This window comes from Fistularia commersonii, chromosome 14 (assembly GCF_037954325.1).
Source record: "Fistularia commersonii isolate RoL2024-O1a breed Wild chromosome 14, RoL_Fcom_v1.0, whole genome shotgun sequence".
Classification (NCBI taxonomy): Eukaryota; Metazoa; Chordata; class Actinopteri; order Syngnathiformes; family Fistulariidae; genus Fistularia; species Fistularia commersonii.
In genome coordinates, this window is record NC_141297.1 from 1,366,638 (window position 1) to 1,387,707 (window position 21,070).

Here is a 21,070-nt window from a genome sequence, read left to right on the forward strand (position 1 = left end):
AGGGAACAAACACAATAGACAGCCCCCCTACCTCAGCCCCTCTTTTATCCTTTTCCATCCAGGACCCGTGGGCACTCTGCCAACTTGGAGTCTTAAGAACTCATTCAAAGAAAGCCAAAGAAAGGGACTTGTTTAAAATCAGGACCCATTCTCTCAAGTCTCTTGTTTTTCCTTACATTTCCCACGTGAAGAGGGATTTCTGGTTGATGTTTTCTCTGACACTGCATCCAGGGAAAGGAAAGGAAAGGGGGGGGGGGGGGGGGGGGGAGTCCGTGTGTGTGTGTGTGTGTGTGTGTGTCTAGAATTGCCATTCATGTAACGTTTCGTCAGATTTGTGGTTTGAGACTTTTGTGAGCTAGTGATCTCCCCTATGAGCCCCCCTTTCTCCCTCCCTCTCTCTCTCTCCCTACACCAGTTTTCATTCTGCTTTTACTCCCCGTCTCCGCTCACATAACTCCTCCTCCTTCCCCCCCCCCCCCACTACCCATTGTCTCTCCATACAGTATTAGGCTGAGGGGATGCCATACTGGCTCCAGCGAGGGACACAGGAGAGGGAGAAGGAGGTAAGAGTCAGATTTATAGCACGGGAGCAACATCCGGCATGATGAACGTCACGGTACTTTCCAAAGTGTTAAAACGGCGCCGGTCAGATTACTTGTTATATTTTCACTGAGACTGACTGACAGTGGGGAGAGGAAGCACCTTCACTGATGCTTTTTTGTTTTTTTTTTTTAAGGGGAGGAGGGGGGGGGGGGGGGGGGGGGGGTTATATGCTGTGTGTAATGTTTTGGCCTGTTTTGATGCTCTCGCTCGCTACCGGAAGGTGCTTTTCTGATGCTTACAAGTAAAAGCTTAGAAAAAAAGCAAGTTAAAAGCTTAGGTGTGCACAGATAAGGTGCCACCTTCTATTTTTATTCAACACCAGTTACTGTCTGCATTGTTGCTGCTCAGCTGATCATTTTGAGATGTTTTTTTTCCTCCACAACAAAAGAGGAATGCGGTTGGAAAAAAAAACAAACAAACAAAAACAAAACATAGAATCATAAGAGGCTGTTAAAAACATCTGGTCACTGATGATTGGCTGAATTGGCTTCCAGCAGAGAGGGAACCATGTACAATGTTTGGGGATTAGAGCTAATCCCGCCTGTGGCTAAGAGTCACCTTCTTGTCTGGACAGAGTCTGACACAGGAGCTTTTCTAATTTATGCTGAGACACACATGGGCACAGGTTCCCCGGAGCTCAGAGGTCTTTTTTCAAACCTGGAAAAGGCTGCTCGGGTAAACACCTCTCCTCTGTCACTACCTAGCACTCTCCTTCAGGGGAACATCCGGCGTGAGGCCGAAACCATGAACTTCATTATGTTTGCGCGATGCGGTAAAGCCGGATCGTCTCGCGACGGTGCGATTTTCACCGAAACTGGGACGAACGCTCGGAAGATGAAAAACTATCTCACAAAGTGTTTTTTTTTTTCCACCCCGAGATCCACTGCATTGCTGGAACAACTTGAAACAGGTGCATATAAAGACAACTAGAAGTGATTCTCTCAGCACTGAACAGTTGCAGCCTAGTACAGGAAGCTCTGTGTGCTTGTTCAGAGAGAGGGAGGAAAAAAAAAAAAAGAAAAAAAAAGCAGGAGGCTGTCTCAATGGGGCTTTTGTTGTTTGAATTGGAGACACCAAAAGCACAAGAAACACTGACTGACAAATACCTGGCCCCTCTGTGCCTCAAATACCTCAGCATTGCACTTGATACAATGTCAATAAATGCCTCCTCTGTCCTCCGTAGTAGCCCGTTTCCCCTCTGTCCGTGAGATTTTTTTTTTTTTTTTTTGCGTGTTTTTACAAAGGCTACTGTTTTCTGAGCAGACATCTGGGTGAGCAGATTTGGCCCGCATAGCTCAAACGCCGAATCTCTCAGTGAGGGGTTTGACGACGGTCCAAAAATCATCTGACTGTGCAGCGCGTGAATCCGTTGTAAACAGACTGAATACCACTTCGGTCGTTTCGAATAAACGCATCTTCCCTTCCTTACACGTTTCCCCGCTTTCGTTTTCATACCGGCGTTAAACGGCCATGCTAATATATACGTCTCTTTCAGGTGATGTTTGGAAGCACGAGGGATATTCGTGTCATTAGCGCCCCCGTCTTTGCAGCAACAGCAGTAAACCCGAAAAAAAAAAAATATTTTGGTCATTATTGGAACACCGCAAGCTCTCCGCCCCCATTGGCTAAATTAAAAAAGAGGGTTAATGATCTCCTTTGTGCTTGAGGAAACTAAAGCGGGAGGTTCGCTTCACGATCGTAGCCAGGGTTTATGTAATCGGTTTCAAATTCAGAAACAAAATCCTTTTGATTAACTTTGCGCATTTTCCCAGTAGACGGCTATTTAAAACGGCATTCTTAATCAAAGATTACTCTTCAAACACCCGAAAAGAATTGATGTTTGTGTGGGGTTCGAGCATTGGCTAGGGGTCAATCTTTTCGAGATTTCTGCCTCGAAAAGCACAACGCTTTGACTCAATAATCCAAAGACAATTTAGTTTTACCCCCCCTGGGCCTTGTGATGAAAACATGGAGTTTCTTTAGTTAATTATAAATGTTGTCTGCAACCTGTCCCCTGTATTTCTTATTTATTCATCCTTTTTTTTTCCCACGTGTCTGCCCCGAACTGTCGGGAGTTTTTTGACACTGTACCAGAGTCTTGGTATTTATTTCTTCCGATGCAAACCGCGACTGTGTCTTATGGCTTTCTATTCCTATGTGAGTTCTTTCTAGTATGTCATGTAGGATTTAAAGCCATTGGATGCACAGCGGACTGTCAACGGAGGCGTATTCGTCGTTATTCTTCTATAACTTTTTCTTGCAAATGTCACCTATGCATGCTCAAGCTAGTCAATAAACACGCTCCGCATTCGCAGTTCTTACTTTTGGCTTCCGTGCCGGTGTTTGATCCCATCTTTTTGCATCATCTAGAAAATGTGATGTTACATAAGAAAAGCTACGGCCTGCAGCGTCTTCAATCTTTCTTAGCCTCGGTTTTTCAGACTTGTGGGGCACGCGGGGATTTTCCGAGCGAGGGCAAGCATTTGCTTTTTGGTTTGCAAGATGATTGGGAAATGGCTGCCCAGGTTTATAAAAGAAAGTTGTGACAGAACAGATGTTCAAAGAAATTATACGGTTTCTCCTGCTGTCAGCTATCCTGCCATTTTCATCAACAGCTTGCAGCTTTTTATTTCTACCGAGAAGTTTACCGTGAGAGTCCGTGCACTGAATGTGTATTAAATCTATAATGACTGTGAGATATTCTGTGCCACCTATTTGTTTCACCGTGAAAGTCCTGATTTTTTTTTTTCCGTTATCCCCTTTGAAGACGCCCTATTATTTCCATGCCATTTTATTGTTATCTAAATAAAAATATATACGAGGTATAACATTTTGACGACCTGCGAGGGCCCTGATAAGTAAATGGCTGTAAAACGTTTCGATCCTACCCAGTAGTAACACTTGTTCATTGCAGTCATTGCAAAGACTGTGGGGCCTATATGAAAATATGAAAATTCTTTTGGCAGATTAATTTTGATTGTTATTTTTCCGGCAGGAAGCTTCTCTATAGCTTGGTGGAATTTTTTTCATGATATATTGGCGCTATTGTTCAGGATAATTTAAAAAAAAAAAAAAAAAAAAAAAGCTTATTTGTCAATTGTTTGTCGTCGGCGATATGTTAAATTTTTTTCATTTTTAAACAAAATTTCAAGATTTATTTTTCAAAAGAAATTGGATTCGGTTTCTTAATCTGATTTTGTGTTTATTTCCGAACGAGGCCAGAGCGGGTGGGGGTGCTGGGGGGACGGACGATACAACACCACAAAGAGCTCAAATCTAAAACTGTACCGTCATGGCTCCATGGTCTGCAGCTTATCCAGTGGAACTGAGCCCTTCAAATGTGGCCTCTCATGGTTCCTGCCCCCCCTCCCTGTTAAGTAGAGTTTTCAAAAGCATTCCAAGAGCATTCAGCATTCTGATCCCCCCCAAAAACTCGGCTGAATATCTCCCCTGGCTTTGAACCTGGTAGTATGCATCGTATTATAGGAACTACTCCGGTCGTGCATCACTTGGCGGCATCCGATTTGGTGAGATTGTGTATCGTCCGCAAACGTTTTTCAAACCGTATAGTGTAGACGTACAGTTACTGCTAAAGAGTTTACATTTGGCACAGTTGCTTGATAGTTTGATATCAAAATATTTCATTCAAATTCAACACTACCGTGGCCCGCTTTAGTGGTATTTTTCTATAAATAAGATTCAGCCAAAATAAAGTCCATGTAGACTTTTTTTTTTTTTATAGCAAAAAAAAGAAATAAAACCGACGGGTCCCATCTTGGCAATTCCGGTCCCTACAGCTTCCTGGAAATCACCACTGAACAAACATGTTAGTAATTCTCACATGCCAATGTTTGATGTAATCTAAAAATGGTCCAGTACAAACAGCACAGCAGGAGATCAAGTCTGTTTGATTCAGACTCAAATATCGACGCAATGGAGTGTAAACACCTGCTGTCCTATTATCGCTTATTTGCATTTGCAGAGCAGTGAGACTGGGAAGCTGCTTTCTGATTGAATATGCTTGGGTATTTTGTACACTTAGTGCACATTTTGTTTTGACTAGCATGGAGGGTTTTCAAGTAATAATGTTCTCTGCAAACATTTCTAAGTTGCCTGCATTTTTATTTCTTTTTGCAACTGTTTCTGCAAGACAGACTTCTATGGGTTGTTGCTCTTTTTTTTTTTAAATTAATACATTTATTTCTTAATTAGTGATATTTATTTACCATCATTCAAATCAAATAGGTGACCATTACCAAGGTCTCCATTCTTACAAAGGAAAAGTAGGTTGATTTTACATGCACTTGATTGGGGCCTGCTGAGAGGGGTGTATCGGTTATGAACACTCACCTGAAATAGACTTGTTCTTGTCTTACTTTTTCTCTTTACAGACGCTACAATGGGAACTACTGTCTTCTACACACTGTATTTAGGGCGCAGCACTTCATTAGAAATGCGGCGAGCGGTGCGTATCGATGACGGGAAAGTACGGACAATGACCAAAGACTGTGTCAAGCATAAAGGTCAAAGGTAAACATAAATTTAACTGCCAGACTGGAATTTACATTCACAAAGGTATATTTGATATTTGGCCTTCCCTATCATCTATTTTTGATGAATAATGGCTGATATAGATCTGTAATTTGCATTTCTGGGGTGACATCAGTGTCTGGCACAGGCTCTGGATTTACTTACAGCTGGCAATCAACCAATTCCTCTATTGACAAACTAAAGTGCTGTGTTTATGAAAACAGTATGTAATCAGTAGTTGGAAGTCAAACAGATGCATTCTGTCATTAACCGGCCCGGCACGGTCTTTTCTGAGATACGAGATCGCTGCTCTAAGACCACAACACCCTAGAGGACAGCCATTACACCCACACGTTGTCTAGACGGGTTCCCTCGGAGGTGGCTGCCGACATGCACGTTCACGCACGACATGGTTATCTGTTCCTCACTGCGGTTTCCGAACGCTGCCATCCATCGTGCTAATCGGATACGGTGGATTTATCACGCTCTCGGTTTTGTCGGGAGCAAAGTAACGAGCAAGCCCTTTGGCGGTTACTTTGCAGCTAATTCAACATTAAACATTGGCACAAAAACATTTTTAGCAGGTAGCACACCTTTAGGTGAATTTTAAAACTTCAACCTCATTTCTTAGGAAGCAGTCATACAGCTGGGTGATGAAAATAGCAATGCACAGCCCCAGAGGTCATCTCCCCCCGAGTAACTCACCAAGAAAGCGGCTCCTTTTTGTTTCCCCTGCTATTAGCACCATAAAGCACTTCCTGTTCCCCCTACAGGGCTTTCAATGATGGGAGCTAATTAATTGCGGTCATTAACACATCGGATTGTGGTGCGGAATGTCATTAATATGTATAACTATTTTTGCTAAATGAAGACGGACGTTTTTGACCCACCGGTGTGCAAAACTGACCCTTCTATAAGGATTATGCAGGAGACAAAAATTATGAAATGAGGTAGCTAATCAGCCCCAAACCAAGGATTCCCGGATGGTGCTGCAGAATGTCATTAATATGTATAACTCTGATTTTTGTTAAATGAAGAGCCGTTGATGAGTAAAACTGACCCTCCAGTAAGGTTATGAAGGAGACAAAGTGGTGAAATAAGCGAGCTAATCGGTCCCACACCGAGGATTCCTGGACTGCGGTGTAAAATGTCATGAATAGTTATAATCCTATTTTTGTTAAATGACATGGGACGCTTTTGACCCATTAAAGTGTAAAACTGACCCTTCTATAAGGTTTTGTAGGAGACAAAATGGTGATATAAGCTAGCTAATTGGACCCTAACCTAGGACTCTGGGATTGAGGTGAAAATGTAATCAATATATTTAAGTGTATTTTTGTCAAATGATGAAGGATGTTTCTGATCCACTGAAGTGTAAAACTGACCCTTCTTTACAATTTTGTTGGAGCCAAATTGTGAAATAAGGCAGCTAATTGGTCCCAAACCAAGGATTCCTGTGCAAAATACAATTAATATACATAAGGGTATTTTTTCTTAATGATGAAGGATGTTTCTGATCAATTGCTGTGTAAAACTCACCCTTTTTTAATGATGTGCAGGAGACAAAATTGCAAAATAAGCAAGCTAATCAGCCCCAAACCTTGGATGTCTGGATTGCAGCGTAAAATGCCATGAATAGTAATAAATCTATTTTTCTTAAATGACATGGAGCGTTTTGAACCCATTAATATGTAAAACTGACCCGTCCATAAGGTTTTGTAGGAGACAATGTGGATAGAAGCTACCTAATTGGCCCGAACCTAGGATTCTGGGATTGAGGTGAAAATGTAATCAATATGAAAGTGTATTTTTCATCAAAGATTATGGATGTTTTTTATCCACTGGTGTGTAAAACTGACCCTTCCTTTCAGTTTTGTTGGAGATAAAATTGTGAAATAAACCAGCTAATTGGTCCCAGACTTCGGATTCTGATGCAAAATATAATTAATATACATAAGGATATTTTCTTTTAATGATGAAGGATGTTTGTGATCAATTGGTGAGTAAAACTGACCAATTTGTAGGAGGCAAAATTGCAAAATAAGCTCGCTGATCAGCCCTAAACCTTGGATTGCTGGATTGCAGTGAAAAATGCCTTGAATAGTTATAAATCTGTTTTTCTGAAATGTCAAGGGGTGTTTTGAACCCATTAATGTGTAAAACTGACCCTACTATAAGCTTTTGTAGGAGACAAATGGTGATATTAAACAAGCTGATTGGCCCTAACCTGGGATTCCCGGATTGAGGTTAAAATGTAATCAATATGTATAGGTTTCTTTTTGTTAAATAGTGAAGGATATTTCTGATCCATTAACATGTAAAACTAACCATTCCTTAGGATTTTGTGGGAGACAAATGGTGAAATAAGCTAGCTTAACACCCCTAAACCTAGCATTCCTAACAGGCACATATCCATTTGGGTCAACTGTCTATTTTTTTATTTGCTTTTTGACTGATTTATTCATTTATGATTTACATATTGACTATCAATCATCATTCAGTGCTGCTCCCATTAATGTGTAAAACTCACCATTTTATAATGATTAAAAGGAGACAAATTGCAAAAAAAACCTAGCAAATCACCCCTAAACTTTAGATTCCTGGATTGCAACATAAAATGCCATGAACAGTTATAAATCTATTTTTGTAAAATAACATGGAGCATTTTTTAACCCATTAATGTGCAAAACTGACCCTTCTTGAAGGTTTTGTAGGGGACAAATGGTGAAATAAACTAGCTTAACACCCCTAAATCTAGCATTCCCAACAGGCACATATACTGTACATTTACTGTCTGTTTGTTTGCTTGTTGACTGATGTATTTATTTATGATTTACTTATTTACAATCAGCCATCATTCAGTGCTGCTCCCATTAATGTGTAAAACTGACTGTTTCATAATGATTTGTAGGAGACAAATGGTGAAATAAACTAGCTTAACACCCCTTAACCTAGCATTCCTAAGAGGTACATATCCATTGAGTTCAACTGTCTATTTGTTTATGTGCTTGTTGATTGATTTATTTAATCATGATTTACTTATTTACTATCAGCCGTCATTCAGTGCTGGTCCCATTAATGTGTAAAACTGAGTGTTTTATAATGATTTGTAGGAGACAAATGGTGATATAAGCTAGCTTAACACCCCTAAAACTAGCATTCCTAACAGGCACCTCTACGTTTAAATCAATTGTCTGTTTGCGTGTTGACTGATTTATTTATATATGAATTACTTATTCACCATCAGCCATCATTCAGTGTCGCTCGCATTAATGTGTAAAACTGACCGTTTTACAATGATTTATAGAGGACAAAATTGCAAAAAAAACAAACCCAAGATAATCAGCCCCAAACCTTGGATTTCTAGATAGCAGCGTAAAATGCCATGAATAGTTATAAATCTATTTTTGTAAAAAAGACATGGAGCGTTTTTAACCCATTAATGCGTAAAACTGACCCTTCTTAAAGGTTTTGTAGGAGACAAATGGTGATTTAAGCTAGCTTACCAACCCTAAACCTAGCATTCCTAACAGGCACATATACATTTAGTTCAACTTTTTATTTGTTTGTTTGCTTGTTGACAGACTTATTTATTTATGAATTACTTCCATACTATCAGGCATCATTCAGTGTTGCTCCCATTAATGTGTAAAATTGACCATTTTATAATGATTTATAGGAGAAAAAATTGCAAAAAAACCCCCAAAAAATTAGCTAATGAGCCCCAAACCTTGGATTTCTGGATTGCAGCGTAAAATCCCATGAATAGTTATAAATGTTTTTTTTTTGTTTTTTTTTTGTTAAATGACATGGAGCGTTTTTAACCCATAAATGTGTAAACTGACAGTTTTATAATGATTTGTAGGAGACAAATGGTGAAAAAAGCTAGCTAAACACCCCTAAACCTAGCATTCTTAAGAGGCACATATCCATTTAGTTCAACTGTCTATTTGTTTGTTTGCTTGTTGACGGACTTATTTATTTATGAATTACTTACTATCAGGCATTATTCAGTGTCGCTCCCATTAATGTATAAAATTGACCATTTTATAATGATTTTTTCGGAGACAAAATTGCAAAAAAAAAATATATATATATATTTAATGAGCCCCAAACCTTGGATTTCTGGATTGCAGCGTAAAATGCCATTAATAGCTATACATTTTTTTATTTTTTTTTTTTTTTGTTAAATGACATGGAGCGTAAAATGCCCATTTTTAACCCACTAATGTATAAAACTGACTCTTTTATAATGATTTGTAGGAGAATAATGGTGACATAAGCTAGCTTACCACCCCTAAACCTAGCATTCTTCACAGTCACATATCCATTTAGTTCAACTGTCTATTTATTTATTTCCTTATCGGCTGATTTATTTATTTATCCCTTACTTATTTACAACCAGCCTTCATTCAGTGCTGCTTTTAATACCCAGAATTAGAACCTTACAGAAGTAAACCTCCTGTTTGGAGGCCGCTCGGAGACACAGCTAGCTTGTTTACCTCCCGGCGGCCGACATGTTGGAATTCGGCCCCCTCGCTGTCAATCAAGCGTCCGGCCGCAGCTGTTCGCCGGCCGGCGTCAGGGACCCTGCAGCCCCGCAGCCCCACAGCTCCGCCAGGTGCATCTCATTTCAACACGGCATCTCCTCCAAAAAAAAAAGAAGAAAAAGAAAAAAGAGAAAAAGCTAGGCACTCTTTCTCTTCGCGCCATGCCGGTGTTCGCGGAGGACCCAGCTCGGCTCTCCGTGTCCCGACTCAAGTCCGACCTGGTCGCCCACCAGGTGCGCCTGCCGCCGGCCGGCAGCAAGAAGGAGGTCTACGTGGAGCTGCACCTCCGACATGTGGATCGAAGGCACACCGTGGGTTTCTCCAGCGACGAAGAAGAAGAAGAAGAAGAAGAAGAGGAAGAAGAAGAAGAAGAAGAAGTGGCAGTGAGTTTGAAGGGGGTTTAACGCTCTAATGCTACCGTTCCCTGTGCATGAACTTCAGCTGCAGGAGCTTCTCCCACTCTTTTCTTCTTCGTCCACCTCCCTGCAACATGAAACACCTCGCTGCAATTGTTTTCAATTCATCAACCCTCCTCTCAAGTCTAAAAATGACTTTATATTGATTTAAAACCAGGGGCGTGAGTATGAAACAATTTGCATCCCGTTTGTCGACTTGCCCGCTTCCAATGAGCCGAATGCATCATATAAAGTGCCGTGTTTATTTGAAGGATCACTAACCCAATCACTGGCTAATAACAATGCGACAAACGGTTTATATATGTCATTTCGCACTAACCTACCCACCGCCCTTTACTCATACATCATTTATCGGTGGGAAAATGGAGCAGGTCACTGTTTGAAGGACCACAAATATAGTAATGTCGTGAATAAGTGATGATCGCTTCATCGTGACAACGACATTTGGAATTCAACAGAAGTGTGTGCTCCAAATGATAATTCTTGTGGGCTCCTGACTGGCTGCATGAATGAATTTATGATTTCATTGCTGTTGCACGTACCCTTACTATAAAGTGTTGCCCTTGCGTTACATCATTTGGGAGGTGCTCCTTTCCACAGCCATATCACTCTCACTTTTTACCGGCTTTCTGAATACGGTTAAAAATATATTGCCGGCACGGGGCCTGTTTATGAAATATACATGGCATGGCCCTCAAGGACACCGTGTGCAAGGTGTGACGCCGGAAAAGCCTCTGCAGGCGGGTCATGGTTTTGGACTGACTCGCAGCGATGCTACGGGAGCGTCCGGCGGCTGAGAAGGTGGAGATCTGGGTCGCCACGGCCGTCTCGGCATGCCGGGGCGCTCGAAGCCCTCGAAACCGCCAGCTGTATAGGTGGTATGAGTTACAAGATATCTTTCTCTGCCTTTGCAGTTGTGCTCGTCACACCTGTCGTGTTCATTCACGCGTCGAAGGAAAAGGAACTGGAAAGTTGTCACGAGCCCGATTGCAGCCGTTGCTTGCATACGTTGGCTGGAGATGGATATATCGGTCAGCTGACGTTAATATAGCTGATATGAGCACTTTAGAGAAACCTTGGTATCTAATAAAGAAAAAAGGCGAAAGATTATTTTCCATTTACCATCTGGATTCCAGCAGTCTGTTAAAATTGGTTTTTGGCTGAATGTAGATGACGTTCAACTTCTTTCTGACACAAACTGATGCCTTATTTACATTACATTGACTTTAATATCAGCTGGATGACATATGATAGGATGACGATTTGATGTTATCGCGCGCAAACCGATATTATCATTCAAATTTGGTTCCGATATCAGCTCACATCAATATCGTTTTTTTATTTTTTTTTCCCCTGTCTTGTTCTAAATTTAACCACACACGTTTGTTTTTTTTTTTGTCTTTCCACATTTCATTAATTTGCAAACAAACGCACTTCCAATAATTAAAGCTGAAAAGATTAATCAAGCTGAACAGAGAATGAGTCCGCCGCCATTGTGATAACTCATCATTTGTTTAATTAGCTCAATAATCTTCCAGGCGTAATTGGTGACGTGCAGGCAAAACATTTGTCGCTTGTTCCTTCACTTGTTAAGCGAGATGTATCACTTTGAAATAAACAAGCGGACGAGGCTGAAAGGGGAAATGATCTACTGGAGCTACAGGCCCGAAGAATGTCAATCTGCAGTCGAACAAAGTGCAACCATTCCTCCTGAAATACCAGGATGAATGCGAGTGAGCGAGGGCGCCCGATTACAGTGAGAAACTTACAAAGGAATTCTGTAAAATAAACTGTTCCGCGTCCAGCGAAATTGCGGTGAGAGCGAGTCAATGAGGCCGGTTTCCTCAAGCATCAAAAGCATCTCGGATCCAGGAGGAAACCGGAGCAGGAAGTGGTCCGGCAGACCTCGGACCCACAGCACAATATGCAGCGAAAAGGGGCGAGCCGCGATGTTACTGTCGTAAAATATCTGTCGAAGAAAAAATAAAAACAAAAGCTACTGAGTTCATTATCTCTGGCTTTGGATAGCGGGTTAGAGAATCAGGCAAAATACAATGTAAAAACATCCAGAATAATTTGGTCTTAGTCGTGGCTCAGATCTTGTAAAACACAGTTGTTTGAAGCCTTTTTGACATGAACTCGATCCTTCCGTCTAAATCTCCTTTTTATTATTTTGTTCATTTTGATCATTCAGGATTTCAACGGGAAAGTTCAAAACGTGGACTTCACTCCACACCTGTGACTGCAGCCCTTGTCTCTTCTTAACCAAAGAGGAAAAAAAAAAAACATTTCTTTTCTGCAGGAGGCGCAGAAGGGAGAAGATCTGGACAGTGCGGAGAGGCGTGACCCCGGCGCCTTGACCGACGACGACCTCAGGGCTGCGCTGCTCGTGCATGGCGTCAACGCTGGGCCTATTGTTGGTAATGTTGGGCTAAACACGGCCTTAGGCTATGTCTTACCTGTATTTATTCATGTAATACCGAGTCTACTAAGTGAGTCTAATACGGAGTCATTTTGTTTTTTGTATTCCTGCCTTCCCGTCATATACACTGCTCGAAGAAATAACTTGATCTGAATGAATGAAATATTCTTATGAAAGACTTTGGTCTTTCCATAGTTGAATGTGCTGACAACAAAATCACACAAAAATGATGAATGGAAAGCAAATGAACCCACGGAAGTCTGGATTTGGAGTCACACTCCAAATGAAAGTGGAAAAACACACTTCAAGCTGATCCAACGTTGATGTAATGTCCTTAAAACAAGTCAAAATGAATCAGCGTTGCTTCCTAAGTGGACACTTTGATTTTACACAAGTGGGATTAACTTGGAGTTACACTGTGTTATTTAAATGTTCCCTTTATGTTTTTTGAGTGTGACAAAACCAAGCGGCTTTCAGACTTTACGATTCAAACAAAAACGTGGCGTTTGGCATTCAGCTACGTACTTTTACTGCCGTCAATGCACTCAAAACAAAATATAGCATCCTATTTGTTTGGCTTTTCCCATTTTTTTTTTTTTTCTTATTTCCTGAACATTACATGTCAAAACATAAGCCTTTGCATCATCATGTCAAGTACATTAACTGTAACGCAGCCATTTTTCACAATGAAACTCAACATCTGTCTAATGCAGAGTCTCTGCAGTGTGATAAACAGAACTATGCAATTTTAAATAAGGAGTGCTCGCACAATTCGATACGTGCGGCTTCAAATACTCCGACGTAAACAACTACTGGATCTACTTCTCTTGGAATATAACGTAAATAAATTTCGCCAGCCTCCACCAGGGCTCTGTATGAGAAGAAGCTCAGGAAACTGCTTGAGTCCGAGAGTCCCAGCGAGCTGGATGGAGGAGAGACGCGAGTCCTCTACTCGGACAGCGAAGAAGAGGGAGAACCCGAGAACGCCGAAGAATCGGGTAAGACGCAAGGGAGACGGGTTCGATCTGGCAAAAGGCGGCGTTGGATAATCGGGCGTTGTTTTGCGCAGGTGTTGACAGAGCGGCGCAGGAGATGGTGGAACATTTGGAACAGGAGCAGAAAGACACCAGACAGGTCAGACCTTCTGAAGGCCGTTTGGAAACGGTCATTTTCCTCCAGTGCCACCTCGTGGTTAGAGGTTGCAACTACACATTGTATGGTTTCTAAATATTCATGGTTTGAAGCCAAAAAAAAAAAATAGTCTTGAGTTTTTACTCCTCAGCTTTTTTCCTCTGAGCTGTGATTATATTTACAAGCAGTACTACACTACTAAACACTACAAATGTGATTTCTCTTCTCAAACCAAACCAATTGAAAGAATCTTACGCCTTTGTTTTCTCTGATTGACGGGGTCGGGATTTAAAAAAAAAACAATTCCTGCTCCGCTACACTCAAGCGGAATTCGGAGAATGCATTCGAATCATCGGGGCAGAGTTGGGCCGCCTCTCAAATTGCCTCTGGAATTAGAGAATCCGCTGTAGATCGACGCTCGGGAGTAGGCCGGTCATACTTCGCTGGACGGTTATAAATTCTCCACAGTTCCTGCGTAATGTGGTTTTACTCTTCGAAAAGGCATTTTTTGCGAGTGGGCAAAGCTTGTGCTGCTGTAATAACACTGACCCTTGCAGGCAGTGTCCGGATCACAACGGGACCCGTCCAACGGATCCGCATTCCCCGCTCAGTCCTTCAGCATCTGTCAGATGGTGGAGGAGGGAAGTCGATCTAGCGCACTTTTAAACTTTTTTTTTTTTTTTAAGTTTCTCGGGCCGCTCGCTCACCCGGTGATCTATGTCTCCGCTGCGCGCAACAGATGGAGAGTCGGAGGTCGCCCTCTTGTGTAGCCGGCGAGCTGAAAGAGAGCAATGTGCAGAAGCATTGGTCACGCTTCAGCGCGGTCAGTAATGCTCACATTGTTGAGTCACACTTTATTGCGGTGCTCAAAGTGTCAGAGGACGGGGAGGGCAACCAGTGTGACGTGTAACGTCTAACATAATCTCTCACATCTACTGTTTGTTTTTTTTTTGTTTTTAGCTGGACAAGAAGATAGTGGAGGGAGATAGCAGGAAAAAAACATCCACGCTGCAGAAAACACAGGCACACAACACTTGTTTTTATATTTCCTTTCGGATCACTTGATGGCTTCATGGGGTTACCCTTTGTTGACGAGAAGGAACATCTGATTACGGGTGTCTTATTTTCAATTTTTTTTTTTTCCCTCAAGTGAAGGGTTCAGGTCACCCCTTTTTTTGCTTTTCCTTTCTACCGGAGACCTCTCTCTCTGTGGGACACAGCTGTCGGGGAATTTGCTTCTTCCGATTCAGTGCATTTATCCATTATTTATTGTTGTTTTAGCACCAACAGAGGCCTGTGGAAGATGCTTTCAAAGACTCAATTCCAGACACGGACACCAACTCGCCAGGAGCCTAGTAGGTACCATCACAACCAAGTGAAGTATTCTTTTCCCACATTGTGGAAATTTGCTTTTACTTCCACCATGAGGCTGCGCATATTATAAAAAGACACATTTTTGTCATACGCTTTTGTGAAAATACATCTCACAGATGGTCATCTGTTTGGTCATTCGTTTGGATTTTCTTTAACAGTACAGCCAAAACAAATTTGAAATTACATTACAAAGACTTAACGACACACTGGAATGCTGTAGCGATCAATCGTTTGACAGAAACTTATCCGCAAGCTCACTTTCCAATGTAAACCACAAGCAGATGATATATCGGATACAATTGTGATATGTTGACTTAAACGTGAGATCCAGTGAGTTGTTGCATTGTGTGGCAGCTGCTAACCAGGTTAGCTAACCAGGTCTGTCAGGTGAGGAACAGGAAATAAAAACCCCTGGTTTGGAGGTTGAACAGGAATAATGAAGCAGGAGAAGATTTTCTTTTTTCTGTCTTGCTCTCGCCTGTGTTTCTGCCTTTCTGTTTATATTTATAATTTTAGTTCCTTTTTTGTCATTAAAACTGTTACACTGCTGTGAAAAAGGAATTTCCCCTTTGGGGATCAATAAAGTTTATCTTAAGATCATCTGGTCACAGAAAGGAGCTGATGATCATTTTAGCTGTTTTCTTTTGCGGTCTGAATCCATCCAATCATATGTAACATCTCCCTCTAACATCACTGTTCAAAAGAATTTACCAACATGTTTTCAATTTCTTTTTTTTTTTGTTTTTCCCACTTTTAAATAGCGCAACACGTCGCCGGCCTATAAAGGGTGCAGCTGGAAGACCTGTTCAGTACATCCACCCAGACGGTCCCGCCACCCCGGAGAGGCAGGACATGCAGTGGCGAATTGCTCCCATCTACATACAGATTTTTGTCTTTTTTATTGTAGCGTTCCTCATTTACCTCATTTATGCTTGCGTTGAAGACAACTCCCTCAGCCTGGGTTTTGACTTACTGGGCAGTCTGAACCTGGCGGAAGAGGAGGAGGAGAGTCATTTGCTTCCGGCTGAGACACAACAAACGCAAACAGTCGTCGCACAGGAGTAACTTTGTGCTTTTTAACCGTCCACACAGCTTTGCCAGGACCCTGTGGGGATCATTTACTGTAAACGCTATGTTCACCATGTGAAAATTGGTGAAGATCTCTTGTTTCTTAGTGTTTGCTCGTCCTGTTTGACTCTGAAGCGGAGATAAAGTTAACATCTCTGACAAGTGTATATATTGACTCCTGCTGTTAAACGGTACTTTGCTGTCGGCAAATATGATGTGAAGTATGTCGGTGCCTTTTCGGAGAATGTCAATGAATTCGTTTAAATGTAAATTTGCTTTTTAGTATTTGAAAATTAGTTTAATAAAGAATGACTTGCTGTATTTTTCCCCACTTGAATTTGACGATGGATGCTTGTAATGAAAAGCAAAGCGTATTTAAGTGCCACTCCATTAAAAATGATTTAAAATGTCACATTCTAAAGAAATATTCAAACAAGGGAGACATCTTAGAAATTCAACATTACCTTTTTTGTGCCTGTTGTCATCATGAAGTGCTTCGAGAAAGCGGTGCTGGCCGACATCCCGGTAACCCCAGACCCCCCGCAATTTGCACACCAACAGGTCCACCTCCAACGATCCCTTTCCCACCTAGAAAACAAGCACTCCTACATCAGGATGCCGTTTGTGGACCACAGCTCCGCATTCAACGCCTCACAAACTCGCACACAAAATGTCCACCCTCAGCCTCTGTGACTGGCAGGATAGGTTGCAGGACCTCAGCCGGTATCATCACGAACACGTGCACTTCGGATGGCCTACAGGATGGAGGTGGCCAGCCTGGGGAAGCAGAAGGAGGACAACAATCTCACCCTCATCACAAATAAGACCGAGGAGATGATAGTGGACATGAGGAAGGAGAGGAGACCTCATTGGCCAATGTTCCTCCGAGGTCTTGAGATTGAAAGAAGAGCGGCTTCAAATACCTGCGTGTTCAGGTGTTTATTTATTTTATTCATAGCTTATTATTTTTGTCACTCTACTTATAATGCTTAGTTCTGTTGCGTATTTTTCACCCTCACTGTTCCTTGATGTTGCCCGTTGTTATCCCTGATGTTGTTGCTGTTGTCTGCTGTCTCTTTATCTGCTGTCTATTTATTAAGTCATGGATGTCTTGCTATCTATATTCATACTCATTTTTTTTTCCCTTTTTTTTTTGACATAACTGTCATAATACTGTGACAAAGAAATTTCCCCTATGGGGATCATAGTTTATCATAGATCAAGTTTATCTTGTCTAATCTTATCTGTCCAAATAAGCGAGGACCTCACCTGGTCAGGAGAGCTCAAAAGCAGCTGTACTTCTTGAGGAGGCTGAGGAGGTTTGGCATGTCACCGAATATCCTCAGCAACTTGTGTAGCTGCATTGTTGAGAGCATCCTGAACAAAGTCGGAATTTCACTGTACAGAGAAACACGTTTAGAAAACCTCAATCTTAAACTTTGAATCTTTAAAGCACAGTACTGCCAACTGACATAGAGAATGATACCATGCTATTTTCCGTGGCTTGATCAGTAGAATAAATTGAAAAAAAAAATTGTCCAGAGGAAAACATATATAGCGTTGATCTAAATGTTCTATTTTCTCCCAACTGAAAACAAAAATAATATACGTTGCAATACTTAAGTATTAATAAAACGTGTCACGACTGCTGAGCTTTAATAGGTATGTTGGTGCACATCATTAGTGGCACTTCCACATTCTTCCCTGCCGTCGCGCAAACGGCAAAGGTTAGAGTGTCACCTGTGCAGGACGCCCACATTAACACCTGAGCTTTCGGCCGTTAATAGTAAATATAATGCACATTCTATTTGAGGTGCCTTACTCAACACTCAAGGACACTGTATAGACATATAGACAAAATATACTGCTCAAAAAAATAAAGGGAACACTTGAACAACACAATGTAACTCCAAGTCAATCACACTTGTGTGAAATCATAGTGTCCGTCCACTCAGGAAGGAAGCAACACAGATTCATTTTGACTTGTTTTAAGGACATTACATCAAAGTTGGATCAGCCTGGAGTTTGTTTTTACACTTTAATTTTGAGTGTGATTCCTAATCAGACCTCCATGGGTTGATACAATTGATTTCCATGGATCATTTTTGTGTGATTTTGTTGTCAGCACATTCAACTGTGTAAAGAGCAAAGTATTTCTTAAGAATATTTCATTCATTTAGATCTGGGATGTGTTTTTTAAGTGTTCCCTTTGTTTTTTTGAGCAGTGTACATATTTGAAAAAGAAAGATTAGAAGTAAAAACCAAGTGACGAAGTGGTGAAAAAAAGAAACAAAATTACAGTTTACCTGTTAAATGGATCCCCGTTAACCAAGATGTTATTATTCTATTTAATCAATATTTGTACCAGCTACATAAAAACAATAATATAATCTATCAACATATCTCAGTTTGTATAAAAGTGTAAAAAGAAGTTTTCACGTGTGCGTTGCCATTGTTGTTTTCATCACAACGTCTGGGTAGTGGCGTCACAAGGCTGACCTGGGCTCAGTCCCGTTCATTTGACCTTACCTTGCAAAAAAAAAAAAAAAAAATGCCATCTGTGCAACCAGAGAGAGACGAGAGCTGAACACAGAGGACAAAATAAGCTTCAAAAAGAAAGACGGACTAAGATGCGAAGAGGAAAGAGTTGGAAAAATGCTATGCTAACAGAGCGAGAGCATCCGTGGTACGGAGGTCTACTTTTTGGCATTGGCTGTTCACTGTGTACTATTGGACCGCTGTGTTGACCGACCGGGTGACTTGTCGTTGACTTCCTCTGTGATTGTGCCGGTGCAGAGTCTTTCGTCATCAGATGCTACTTCTGCAGGAGCGGGCCGTTGACATCCTTTAGGAAAACATCCAGCAGCTCCCGCCAGTGCCGTTTCTTTGGGCAGGTTTCACTCGTTTGAAGAGGACCTTTGGTATGCTTGTGAATGAAAACTGTAGTTACGGCTTTGGCCTCAGTAAAGGGAAGTTTAAAGGTTTAAATTAGCAGCACCCGTGAGTTCTTTCAGCAGCTTAGCCCAGCTAACTGCGTCAAATGCATCTGGATCCTTAAGAAATTGTGGCCCTACACAAGCAATTTCCCACTCCTTTCTTCTCTTGTTGTCCCTTGGAAAGTTACCATCAGTCCCTTTGTTTCCCTCAGACTGGAAATTGCACCCAAAAGCAGCTTCATGTGGCATCATTATCATATATACCACACCGTACAGGGCAGAAGATGAGCAACCTGTATGCGTCGTCAACCCAGAATGCACTGCGCTAGCGAAACAATAGCTGTGCCGGTAGGTTGAAATGTGTTACAAAATGCAATTTTTGGAGACTTAACAATTCCATGTGCTTTCTTTTAACATCACATTTGAGTATAAGGCAAACATTAAAGTACACTTATGCCGATTAGTCCTCCCAGGTGGGTTTCCCTGAAAACTACAGGAGGCCAGCAAAGTTCTAACTAGCGTCGCAAAGAGTTTGCTGCACAGACCCACCTTGAGGAGGCAGGAAGCATTGTGAAAGTCATGTTCTTTGACTTCTCCAGTGCTTTCAACACCATTCGACCTGCCCTGCTGAACAGGAAGCTCCTGGACATGCAGGTGGATGCTCCACTCGCGACCTGGATCAACATTACATTACATTGCATTTGGCAGACGCTTTTATCCACAGTGACTTACAATAGAGGACATAGGAACTGCAAATACACGATGCACAGGAAATATACAGAACAGTAAGCTTGGGTTAGTGAGGGTTTTTTTTTTTTTTTGGACAGAGACACACAAACGTACACACACACACTGCATAGCCTAACTTGCTGCCAACCTGATCTGGGGCATCAGCGCAGTAAAAAGTCCTGAAAGAGAAATGTTTTTACCTGTTTCTTGAAGGTTGAGAGAGATGATGCTAGTCTTGTTGCTTCTGGGAGTTTGTTCCACCACTGAGGTAGTAGAACTGAGAACAGTTTTGCCTGAGATCCCTTCGAGCGAGCAGAAGGTACTGCTAGTAGGTTTATATTAGAGGAACGCAGCTCTCTGCCGGGAACATAAGGTCTTATCATTTGGTTCAGATATGCTGGACCTGTTCCTGAGGTGGTTTTGAATGCCAGGGTCAAGGCCTTGTGCTTGATCCTGGCAGCTACTGGTAGCCGGTGCAACTGGATGAACAGAGGTGTAACATGGGTTGAGCACGCGAGAAGACCAGCAAGTCCTTCTCATCAACAACTACCTCACAGGTCGGCCGCAGTACGTGAGGCTGGGAAACATCACGTCGGACGCCATTGCGAGCAGCACGAGGGCGCCACAGAGGACGGTCCTGTCTCCCTTCCTGTTCACGCTCTACACCTCAGACTTCAGGTTCTCCTCGCAGTCCTGCCACCTGCAGAAATGATGACTCTGCCATCGTGGGCTGCATCAACGGAGGCCAGGAGGAGGAGTACAGGAGCGTGGTGGACAGGTTTGTGGAGTGGTGTGGACTGAACCACCTGCAGTTCAATGTGTCTAAGACAAAGGAGCTGGTGGTGGATTTCAGGAGACAAAGGACCCACCTGAATCCGGTCACCATCAGGGGTACTGATGTGGACATTGTGGACACCTATAAATACCTGGGTGTCCACTTGGACAATAAACTGGACTGGACCTTTAACACCAATGCCATCATCAAGAAGGGTCAGAGCCGTCTGTTCTTCCTCAGGAGGCTCAGATCTTTCAACATCTGCAGGACCATGCTGCAGATGTTTTACCACTCGGTGGTGTCCAGCGCCATCTTCTACGCTGTTGTGTGCTGGGGCAGCAGGATCAAGACAGCGGACACCAACAGACTCAACAAGCTCATCAGGAGAGCTGGGTCTGTCCTGGGAGTAGAGCTGGAGTCTGTTGTGCAGGTTTCAGAGAGGAGGATGATGAGGAAGCTCCTCAGCATCATGGACAACATCCACCACCCCCTGCATGCCACGTTGATGTCCTGTCAGCGCTCTTTCAGTCGTAGAC

At 42.2% G+C, this 21,070-nt stretch overlaps 1 protein-coding gene across 2 annotated transcripts; it reads left to right on the forward strand.

Moving 5' to 3' along the window:
• The first annotated feature begins 514 nt into the window (after positions 1–514).
• lemd1 (LEM domain containing 1) lies at positions 515–17,332 on the forward strand. Of its 2 annotated transcripts, none has more exons than XM_086159711.1 (6): positions 515–563; positions 12,402–12,519; positions 13,379–13,519; positions 13,591–13,655; positions 14,934–15,007; positions 15,788–17,332. In XM_086159711.1, the coding sequence occupies exons 1-6, from the start codon at positions 519–521 to the stop codon at positions 16,089–16,091; spliced, it is 747 nt and encodes a 248-aa protein (XP_086015837.1). In that variant the 5' UTR covers positions 515–518; the 3' UTR covers positions 16,092–17,332. The 2 variants fall into 2 exon arrangements, with proteins under 2 accessions (XP_086015837.1, XP_086015836.1); XM_086159710.1 differs by lacking the exon at positions 515–563 and adding an exon at positions 9,607–10,066.
• Positions 17,333–21,070: the final 3,738 nt, after the last annotated feature.